This window comes from Podarcis muralis, chromosome 2, assembly GCF_964188315.1.
Source record: "Podarcis muralis chromosome 2, rPodMur119.hap1.1, whole genome shotgun sequence".
NCBI lineage: Eukaryota > Metazoa > Chordata > Lepidosauria > Squamata > Lacertidae > Podarcis > Podarcis muralis.
Genome location: NC_135656.1, coordinates 111,761,638 through 111,773,380, shown reverse-complemented (window position 1 = coordinate 111,773,380; position 11,743 = coordinate 111,761,638). Strand labels below are relative to the sequence as shown.

General features: G+C 47.6%; 1 protein-coding gene across 1 annotated transcript; it reads right to left on the bottom strand.

The window, feature by feature from the left end:
• Positions 1–315: 315 nt before the first annotated feature.
• On the bottom strand, positions 316–8,038 carry LOC114592055 (TNF receptor-associated factor 2-like). The gene is made up of 5 exons (XM_028719888.2): positions 7,744–8,038; positions 5,346–5,400; positions 3,311–3,409; positions 2,010–2,126; positions 316–1,865 (listed from the first exon to the last, which is right to left on the bottom strand). The coding sequence occupies exons 1-5, from the start codon at positions 7,890–7,892 to the stop codon at positions 1,191–1,193; spliced, it is 1,095 nt and encodes a 364-aa protein (XP_028575721.2). The 5' UTR covers positions 7,893–8,038; the 3' UTR covers positions 316–1,190.
• Positions 8,039–11,743: the final 3,705 nt, after the last annotated feature.

The following is an 11,743-nucleotide window of genomic DNA, read 5'->3' as shown; positions in this document are numbered from 1 at the left end:
GAGCTCACCCCGTCGCGGGGATTCGAACCGCTGACCTTCTGATCGGCAAGTCCTAGGCTCTGTGGTTGAACCCACAGCGCCACTCGCGTCCCTTAAAGAGCTTTCCTATTGAATGTACATCCCACCTTTTTCTCCACCGAGTATATGGTTAATCCCTACAATTTCTGGGTTTGTAAGTTGTTTTAAAACTGTTTTTAATGTTCTTGTGTCCCACCCTGTGACCATAAGTGAAGGTTGGGAAAATTATTATTTACTCTTATTACTTCCCTAGGCATATTTTCCCCCACCCTCTCAACAAACCAGCATAAGCAGCCATCCGTTGAATAAATAATGTTTTAATATTTCAATTTCCATAATAAATACCAACATTCTCATCAATAAATAAGTAAGCGAGGTAGAAAAAAAACCTGTCATGTTCGAGGAAACAATCCTCAATTATTATTGCAAATCCCCCTTGTCTTTAAAAAGTGCAGTAGAACTGATTAACAATAAATACAAATATATAATATTTCAAAACATCACTTTCAACTGTAGCCTGCTGAGCTGCAGCAGGAAAACACAAACATACGCAGCAAACTCCACAGCGGTAACAAATTCTAAATTTGCAGCTCCCCAATCACTCGCAAACTGCAGAGTGGGATGGCATTGAGATGAGGCATCGAAAGAAAATCTTCAGGCCTTCTGCGTCTTTTCCAGTGAATTGCATTTTTAAAAGTTTCGAAGCAGCCGAGTATGAAAACTCCAATTCTGCAACTTGAATAAATTACGCAATCGATGGTACCCAGTGGTCAGTGTTTGCGTTACAGTGTACCACACTCAAGACCTCTGAAAGGCCAATCCAGACACTCCACCATTTTCCATACATTTATCAGCAACTCTTAAGAAGTAGGGGGGAAATAACAAAGCCTAAAAAATTCCACCTGAGTTTGGATGAGGGATGGATATTGCACGATCCACAGCACTATTATGTGAAGATTTAGGTTTCCTAGAGAGGTAGTTCACGGCCCATTTCAGAATGGGAATTGTAGCGGACACAATTGGTGGTGTGGAGAAAGGGGGAGGGATTTGATGACAAGAGGTGAAGATCTTCAAAAATAGTTAAAAGGCCTTTGGGAGAAGGGAAAAACCACTAAAGTGTGACTGAGAGAACAGAGAATAACCCTGTTCTCTTGCCCCAGTGTCTCCCGTCCTCAGATTTCCATCCCTGCATTATCCACCACTACTTTGAGGTAGAGCGTGTCGTCTTTGAGGTAAGCAGGAATCTCAAGATGGCTGACGAAGAGGGGACTCCCGCTGGCCACGTTGAGCCTCTGGCGCGGCTGGTGGAAGGAGACGCTGTGGGGATCCGGGAGGAAGGTATCCATCACGGGGGACTTCCTCCGCGTGGGGTCCAAGAGGGAGAAGGTGACCTTCTGCCGGAAAGGCCAGGGCAGGACGTCGTCGTAGGGCCCCTTGGCCAAGGCGAGGAAAAGCGAGACGTGGCCCCCCTGGCCAATGCCATCTCCGTCGGGGTAGAGCCGGACGCAGAGATGGTACCCGAATGGATGAGTGGCAAAGGCCGGGGAGTAAATGGAACGCTTCTTCCCGGCTTTGGCATCCTTCTGGAGTTTGGAGAAGTTCTCCACCTTCCACACCAAGGTCCCGTCGGTGCTGGCCAGCTCCGGCGACGCTGGTTCTCCAGACGCTTTCGCCATGGCGCACACTTCCTGAGAGGCCCTCAAGAGCTTCTCGTAGTGGGAGCAGCAGCGCTGGAGGGACTTCACCGCAGCCGCCTGGCTGTTCAGCTGTCGGCGCAGAGACACCACCGTCAGCTCCAAGGCCTCCACCCGCATCTGGACGGCTTCCACGTTCATGGAAGGGCCACCCTAGGGAGAGAGAGAGAGAGAGAGGAGAGGGTTTACAGGGGTTCCCACCAGGGCATATTGCTCCATTTCTGGGCGCAGGCCCACAACGGGCCCTGAGCTTGGTTTATATACCCTCACAATGCAGGTTCTCTTGAGGTGACTTACCATGACTGTGCTATTGACACTCCAGCAGGGTTCTATCTCTTCAACGTTTTGATCTCCAAGGGCCAGGGGAGCCTTCTTTGGGGTTCCGGGCTGGGCCACAGGGGGGCAAGCGTGCTCCTAAAGCAAAAGAACAAGGCCAGAAAAATGAGCAAAGGTTGTTTGCTGCCGACTGCAGGATCCTAGATTACCTCGTGTTCTGAAGCCTTCAAAAGGCATATCTATACGCTACAAAACATCCTGGCTTTGTATCGCTTTCTGTTGTTGGGAACAGCATTTTGATGAGGGTGGTAAGACATGCCTTTAAGGAATTCCTAACTCTGCTTTATTATCATTGTCTTATGGATACAAATTATTGTTGTTGTTTTTCATTTCTTCAGTTTGCAGCCTATTGTTTTAAATTAATTTGGTTTGGACTGTCCTCTGAATGGGGCTATGAAATAATAATAATAATAATAATAATAATAATAATAATAATAATAATAATAATAATAATTAAATTATATCCCATGCTTTTTCCCAAAGGAGTCCAGGAATATCAAACGCACAAGTGATAAAACTATCAAAATATCTAAACATCATGAGCCATGCTCATGAACCTCAAAACGAATGCAGTAACGATTCTACAAATTATTGGTTTGTTTTTTTTCATTTATTCAGTTTGCAGCCTATTGTTTTACTGGAGTCCCAATTGAACTGATCATAATTATTCTTTTAAAAAAATAAATAATTTTTTAAAAATTAATTTTCAATTACAAAAACCAATCAAAATTATTATTATCGCCTCCCTCTAAAAGCAAACTTAGGTGGCGAGTGCTGCCGACAGAAATGCACTTAGAATGGCTCCATTCTGTGGGAGAACCCTGAGGTTTTACAAAATAAATAAATAAATATGGAAGTACTGAATGTGCTCTGTTGCCACAGAATTATTTGTTTCCTTGTTTTTATTAAATTTGTATACTGCCCTTAATCTGCAGCTCTCAGGGCCGTTCACAACATAATAGAACAGCAAGTTGCAAAAGAAAAAAATGGAACACTGGAGCAACTGGCTGGCTAGAACCCTGAACAGGATCGCAGAAGGAAGAGTCAGATCAATAATATTAGCACAGCTCAAATATGGACTTCTTTCTCCTTTTCCTCCAGTCGCAGTTTCCTCCAACTGTTTTGCATGTGTTTTGTCAAATGCCTGCAATTGCCACAAGAGGGCACCCTAAGAGCTTTGTGCTCCTGTTTCATCCCTGGTCATGTGCACTGCGTATCGGCAGGGAGAAGGAAGCGATTCTCTTCATTTAAAACCACTGTACCTGGTACGATTTCAGGGTCCCCGTCCAAGCGCAGTCAAAATTCGGGCAGGCAACTTGTGTGGCTAGAGCGTCGTTCTCTGCCGCTTTGTCAGCGTGGAACTGGAGAGAGAGAGAGAGAAAAGAAGGAGTCAATATGTTGGCCGCCGATTCTGACCTGTCACAGTTACCTCTACCAATACACTACAGTCATAAAAAAAGGTAAAGGGACCCCTGGCCATTAGGTTCAGTCGCAGATGACTCTGGGGTTGCAGCACACATCTCGCTTTACTGTGAGATGAGCCGGCATACAGCTTCCGGGTCATGTGGCCAGCATGACTAAACCACTTCTGGCGAACCAGAGCAGCGCACGGAAATGCCATTTACCTTCCTGCCAGAGTGGTACCTATTGGTCTACTTGCACTTTGACGTGCTTTCGAACTGCTAGGTGGGCAGGAGCAGGGACCGAGCAACAGGAGCTCACTCTGTTGCGGGGATTCAAACCGCCAACCTTCTGATCGGCAAGGCCTAGGCTCTGTGGTTTAACCCACAGCACCACCCACGTCATTACTCACTACAGTCATACCTCGGGTTAAATATGCTTCAGGTTGAGCGTTTTCAGGTTACGCTCCGCAGCGACCCGGAAGTAACGGTTTCGCCGCTCGCACATGCGCAGACGCTCAAAACAACGTCACATGCATGCGCAGAAACGCTGACTCGCAGCCCGCGCAGACGCGGGTTGCATTCGCTTCAAGATGCGAACGGGGCTCCGGAATGGATCCTGTTCACATCCAGAGGTACCACTGTACACATTACCTCTAACCATCCTTTGCTGACCAGGTGCCAGACTAATGTTTCAAACTACAACTCCCATCAGCCCCTGCAGACCAGGTGGGCACCAAGTTGGCGAAGTCTGCCTTAAACGCATCGCCCTCAAATTATGGCAAAGTGCATGGTCAGTGCTGAAAAGCAGGCACCGCAAATACTGATTCCCACTTCCCTCTCTAGGGCGGCAGTTGTATTTTTCTGTTTTTCTGTTTCATAGAATAGAATCATAGAATCATAGAGTTGGAATAGACCACAAGGGCCATCGAGTCCAACCCCCTGCCAAGCAGGAAACAGCATCAGAGCACTCCTGACATATGGTTGTCAAGCCTCTGCTTAAAGACCTCCAAAGAAGGAGACTCCACCACACTCCTTGGCAGCAAATTCCACTGTCAAACAGCTCTTACTGTCAGGAAGTTCTTCCTAATGTTTAGGTGGAATCTTCTTTCTTGTAGTTTGGATCCATTGCTCCGTGTCCGCTTCTCTGGAGCAGCAGAAAACAACCTTTCTCCCTCCTCTATATGACATCCTTTTATATATTTGAACATGGCTATCATATCACCCCTTAACCTCCTCTTCTCCAGGCTAAACATGCCCAGCTCCCTTAGCCGTTCCTCATTTGCTGTCTATGTTTCTCTTGTACCATGTTCCTAGTAGACAGGAGGGCGAGATTTCTGGCCTTCATAGTCATACAGAAAATGAGAAAATGCTGAAAGGAGTAGGTTGTCAAGCAGCAGCGAAGGGAGTGCAACAGATTCTTTAAATAAACCCTCTCAGCTTTTCTACTTATGGAGCCTTTCTGGATTTCATCACACACCTCTCTCTCATTTTCTCCCTTTCTATATCTTGTGTTTCTCTTTAGTTCCTGTTTTTAAAAGAGGATGGCAACACAGGTGTGACCCATGCTAGGGGATGAGGTTGATCACAGGGCAGCGCCAGGTAACATCCATACCTGAACCATGCCTTGGCTCTTAGAGGGAATTTAGTGAATTTAGTGAGAGGGAATTTAGTGACCATTCATTTATGGGTTTCTTGCTATTTGGGGCTGAGACTGACTGGTCTTATTATCATTTTCTTCTTGTTAAATTTGTTCGTTGCTTTCCGCAAAACAGAGTCCAAAAGTGATTGACTGGGATTTGCCAAGATGGCAACAACAACATATCGCTTTAAGAACCAAAAGTCCAGGAAAACCCAAACGACTCTGGTTCCAGAACATCATGTTACTACAACTCACCTGTTTGGGGCTCAGTCCCTTCTTACAAGTCCGGCAGGCCACCCTGTCTGTGTCCCTGTGGGGAGAAAGAGGACAGAAAATTGAGCAGGATGAACCCTGAGAAACAGAAAGGGGGCGTAACCCACGATAAGCTTATGTCGTAATAAATTTTCTATTCTTTAAAGGCACCACAAGCCTCTTTTCCTGCAAGGCACTACTAACATGGGCTTCCCCCCTCTGAAAACTACATTTTGAATCTCTTTCTCCCTCTCTCTTTCAAATACACCCTCCAAATTCTATTCATTAAATATACACCCCACCCACCCTGCCAGGGAATAGGGTATAGGGCGGTATATAAATTCAATAATTAATAATAATTAATAATACACATCTGCATTAAAAAAACCCCAACTGAAAATAAAAGACACACGTATTTGATGCATTTGAAACATAACTACTTCCATCTTCTCCTCCTTGTGTCCTCTGCTAACTTATTCTTCCTCCCCACATATGCGAAGCAGCCGTTCATCATCGAGATTAATGCCATCCATTGGTTAAGTCATTAGTATTGTGGATACTGTGCATTATACTCATTTGTCACAATTATATACTGCACTTGTCCATGAAGCTCAGGGCAGCGTGCGTAATGGTTCTCTATCTGGGCCCCTCTTTTATTCCCGCAACAATTATGTGAGATAGTTAAGGCTGAACTGAGTGGCTCAAGATCACCAAGGGAGCTCAGGGCCGTCTTAAGCATATCCGGCGCCTTTGGGGAACAGTTTTCCAGGAGATGAAGTGGGGTGCATAAGGACAGAGGGTTCAGAAGCTCTTGTGGATACTGAAGAGTGGAATCGGCTCCCCAAGACGCTTTAGCGCAGCTCAGATTTACAAACGCTGCAAGCCATCACCTGCCACCAGCATAATTCAAGAGCCACAGGCCCCCTAGACTACCACGCGTCAACATCTTGCTTACGCACAAGCACAGCTGAATCAGAATATGACAACAACAACAACATTTGAGGTGCTCGAGGAATAAACACAGCTGTGCCAATATGGCTTGGCATCTATCCCCACTCCCTGAGAAAAGCAAACTGAAATATTGCAAACTGGAGAGAAACCTGACTCTCACACACCCTGATCCTATTAAAAGAAACAAAGTGGGTCTTCTTTTTAAATTACGTTTCTAGAACGCATCACAAATCTGTCGTTGCCCATTGAAAGTGGCCCCCGACCAATTAACGGGTTGCAGCCTAAAAACACTAAGTCCAATAAAAGTGGATGCTTCGTTCCCAGGAAATGCAAAACACAAGAAGAGCCAGGGTCAGGCCAAGGGTCCATCGCCTTCGATTTCCCAGAGTGTTCAATCAGATGCTTCAGAGACCCACACAAAAAGGGGCAGGAAGGCAGCAGCCCCCTCCCACTGGTGCTCCCCCACAGCTGGTATTGGGGCAATTTCTATATGCCCATCATAACCAGAAGGTAGGCAAGAAGATAGGAGATCGATTTATCCAGCTAACCCTTTAAGATGAAGGAAGCTGATCTGGCTTGCCCATTAAATGCCAATGAATGTAGTTATAGCTCAGTCAGTAGAGCGTGAGACTCTTAATCTCAGGGTCAAAGGTTTGAGCCCCACGTTGGGGGAAAGATCCCTGCCTTACTACAGGATGGACTAGATCAGGCTTCCTCAACCTCGGCCCTCCAGATGTTTTTGGCCTACAACTCCCATGATCCCTAGCTAGCATGGATGATGGGAATTCTTGTCTCAAAACATCTGGAGGGCCGAGGTTGAGGAAGCCTGGACTAGATGATGCCCCTCAGGGTCCCTTCCAACTCCACGATTCTGTTATTCTAAGCCCCACGAATCCTGGACAGGTGACCCTAACATCTGAGAAGCCTCCAGCTACAACTAAAGGTAAAGGTAAAGGGACCCCTGACCATTAGGTCCAGTCGTGACCGACTCTGGGGTTGCGGCGCTCATCTCGCTTTACTGGCCAAGGGAGCCGGCGTACAGCCTCTGGGTCATGTGGCCAGCATGACTAAGCCACTTCTGGCGAACGAGAGTAGCGCACGGAAACGCCATTTACCTTCCCGCCGGAGCGGTACCTATTGATCTACTTGCACTTTGACATGCTTTTGAACTGCTAGGTTGGCAGGAGCTGGGACCGAGCAACGGGAGCTCACCCCGTCGCCTGTCGCCGAACGGCCGACCTTCTGATCGCAAAGTCCTAGGCTCTGTGGTTCAACCCATAGCGCCACCCGCGTCCCTCCAGCTACGATTAGGGGACTCCAACTCCCATGAGCATGACAGATGATCACGGATGATGGGACCTGTAGTCTAGCAACATCATGGAGAGGGGGAATCGCGAATCAGGGGAATCGCCCTTAAACAGCCCGGGAGCACTTTTTTTTTGCCACTGACCTGAACAGCCTCTTCACGCATCCCCTGCAGTAGCGGTGCCCACACTCGGCTTGCTGTGGGTTGCAGAGGAGGAACCCGCACGCCTGGCAGAGCAACCCGGCGTTGCCCAGCAGATCCACGGGCATCACGGAGCCCCGCTGCTTTCCCATCCTTGCCAACGTGGGCTTCGCTCTACCTTCAGTCCCGAGAGAGAGAAAATAAGATCCACACGAAAAGCGACCAGGAGAGGAAGGGGGAAAAATGAGTCTGGCAGGCAGCAGCCGGCGCGAGGCTTTTATGGGACGGGACGGGCGTGAGTCAGAGAAGGGCGCGCGAGGGAATCCCGCCGCTGAGTCACCAGAGATTCTCCCCGAACGTGCCAGCTGCGGGTCAACGGGGTGACGCAGTTCTGTGCGCGCGCGCGCGCGCGCCACCAGGAGAGCCGGGCCCCGGCGGGCTCGGCGCGGGAAATGCCTCTGAGGAGAGTTGAGGCTGAGGGGAGGGAAAGCGCGGGAAGGGATTGCGAAAACGCAAGGGGCTGGGGAGAGAGGGAAAAGGCACACTGGGCCGGCGTGAGGAGAAATTGCGCAGGGGAATACTGTTGTTATTATTATTATTTGTTACGGGAAGGGACAGCGCTTTGGAAACAGAAAGGAAAACCGTGAGGAGAGCAGCTGGTGCCTTTCCAGAAATGCAGGCGGGCGCCCCTCTCTTGCTTAACTTGCCTCAGCATCGTGAGCTTAGGGGATAGTGTTATCCCCTGAATTTTAACAGGGAGAAATGTAAAGTATTGCACTTGGGCAAAAAAAAATGAGAGGCACAAATACAAGATGGGTGACACCTGGCTTGAGAGCAGTACATGTGAAAAGGATCTAGGAGTCTTGGTTGACCACAAACTTGACATGAGCCAACAGTGTGACGCGGCAGCTAAAAAAGCCAATGCAATTCTGGGCCTCATCAATAGGAGTATAGCATCTAGATCAAGGGAAGTAATAGTGCCACTGTATTCTGCTCTGGTCAGACCTCACCTGGAGTACTGTGTCCAGTTCTGGGCACCACAGTTCAAGAAGGACACTGACAAACTGGAACGTGTCCAGAGGAGGACAACCAAAATGGTCAAAGGCCTGGAAACGATGCCTTATGAGGAACGGCTAAGGGAGCTGGGCATGTTTAGCCTGGAGAAGAGGCTAAGGGGTGATATGATAGCCATGTTCAAATATATAAAAGGATGTCATATAGAGGAGGGAGAAAGGTTGTTTTCTGCTGCTCCAGAGAAGCGGACACGGAGCAATGGATCCAAACTACAAGAAAGAAGATTCCACCTAAACATTAGGAAGAACTTCCTGACAGTAAGAGCTGTTCGACAGTGGAATTTGCTGCCAAGGAGTGTGGTGGAGTCTCCGTCTTTGGAGGTCTTTAAGCAGAGGCTTGACAACCATATGTCAGGAGTGCTCTGATGGTGTTTCCTGCTTGGCAGGGGGTTGGACTCGATGGCCCTTGTGGTCTCTTCCAACTCTATGATTCTATATGGTGCTTGAAGGATTTACAGAGTCATACAAAGATTTAAAGCACACTCACACACTGCAAGATGTCCTTTTAATAATAATACAGTGGTACCTCGGGTTACATACGCTTCAGGTTACACACTCCACTAACCCAGAAATAGTTCTTCAGGTTAAGAACTTTGCTTCAGGATAAGAACAGAAATCGTACTCCGGTGGCGCGGCAGCAGCAGGAGGCCCCATTAGCTAAAGGGGTGCTTCAGGTTAAGAACAGTTTCAGGTTAAGAACGGACCTCCGGAACGAATTAAGTACTTAACCCGAGGTACCACTGTAATGACAATTTCCATTCTGAAAGATCTTCTTCTTTGGCGATCACTTGTAGCTGAGTAAGATTGTCTTCCATAAACACAGTTTTAAAAGTGAGTCTGTAAGTGACTGTTGTTGTTTAGTCGTGTCCGACTCTTCGTGACCCCCTGGACCAGAGCACACCAGGCACTTCTGTCTTCCATTGCCTCCCACAGTTTGGTCAAACTCATGCTGGTAGCTTCGAGAACACTGTCCAACCATCTCGTCCTCTGTCGTCCCCTTCTCCTTGTGCCCTCCATCTTTCCCAACATCAGGCTCTTTTCCAAGGAGTCTTCTCTTCTCATGAGGTGGCCAAAGTATTGGAGCCTCAGCTTCAGGATCTGTCCTTCCCGTGAGCACTCAGGCTGATTTCCTTCAGAATGGAGAGGTTTGATCTTCTTGCAGTCCATGGGACTCTCAAGAGTCTCCTCCAGCACCATAATTCAAAAGCATCAATTCTTCGGCGATCAGCCTTCTTTTTGGTCCAGATCTCACTTCCATACATCACTACTGGGAAAACCATAGCTTGAACTATACAGACCTTTGTTGGCAAGGTGATGTCTCTGCTTTTTAAGATGCTGCTGTCTAGGTTTGTCATTGCTTTTCTCCCAAGAAGCAGGCGTCTTTTAATTTCGTGGCTACTGTCACCATCTGCAGTGATCATGGAGCCCAAGAAAGTAAAATCTCTCACTGCCTCCATTTCTTCCCCGTCTATTTGCCAGGAGGTGATGGGCCCAGTGGCCTTGATCTTCGTTTTTTTGATGTTGAGCTTCAGACCATATTTTGCGCTCTCCTCTTTCACCCTCATTAAAAGGTTCTTTAATTCCTCCTCGCTTTCTGCCATCAAGGTTGTGTCGTCTGCATATCTGAGGTTGTTGATATTTCTTCCGGCAATCTTAATTCCGGCTTGGGATTCATCCAGCCCAGCCTTTCGCATGATGAATTCTGCATATAAGTTATATAAGCAGGGAGACAATATGCAGCCTTGTCGTACTCCTTTCCCAATTTTGAACCAATCAGTTGTAGAGACCAACTAAGTTTGTTTTTGGTATAAGCTTTCGTGTGCATGCACACTTCTTCAGATACACTTCAGATACTTTTTTTTAATATATTTTGACTGCGTCAGACCAACACGGCTACCTACCTACATCAGGTGAAGACATCCCCCTCTCTGGTGTGTACTGCAGTACAGACACGACCTTGGTGTCTTTCAAGCTAGTGGCATCTACGTAGCCTGTAAAGGCCAGGGCGCTTTCACACCTCCTGATGCTGATGGAAGGTGCAGTCCAAAAGCATCTTGAGGGCACTCCCTGAGCTCGTTGGCAGAAGAGTTAGGGAAAGATGTAAGAGGTAAAATATATAACAGCAGCTTTGGGTGGGTGACTTAGACCAAGGAAACATGGTCTTTAAAATGGCATTTCTTTGAGAACGAGTGGGGGACACTGCCATTGTTTCTTACCTTTCCCCTAAAAAGCTCAAGGTTGGCATACATGGCAATTCCTTCATCCATTCACCCCACAGAAGGACAGAATGGGGCGGGCCAACATAATTTCTATTGGCAGATAAAGGAAGAAAGAAACGTCTGTGTTCATGGGACCCACACATCCCCCAGAAGCATATTTCATTGTGCAAACTGGATATTACGCTGAAAATCCCAAGGCCGGGATTAAATGCGGGCTGACTGTACTTTTTTGACCAAACTGCGGGAGGCAGTGGAGGACAGAGGTGCCTGGCGTGCTCTGGTCCATGGGGTCACGAAGAGTCGGACACGACTAAATGACTAAACAACAACGACGACGACGACTGTACTTTCTCATGTACCCCTGTAGTGTAATGGAGAGAATGTCAGGCTGTGTACCACACCATACATTTAAAGTACATGGCTCCCCCCTCCCAAAAAAATCCTGGGAACTGTACTCCTCACAGAGCTACAATTCTCAGCACCCTTAACTAATTACAGTTCCTGGGGTGGGGGTGGAGTGTGTTGTGTTCGCAGCCTCAGACTATGCCCAGGGAAAGCGAGGTTCAAATCCCCCCTCAGCTATAAAGTTGACCGAGCAGCCTTGGGTCTCTCTCTCTCTCTCTCTCTCTCTCTCTCTACCTCATAGGGATGTCGTGATGACAAAACAGGGTGGGGGAGGCACTCAATACAGTGGTACCTTGGGTTAAGAAT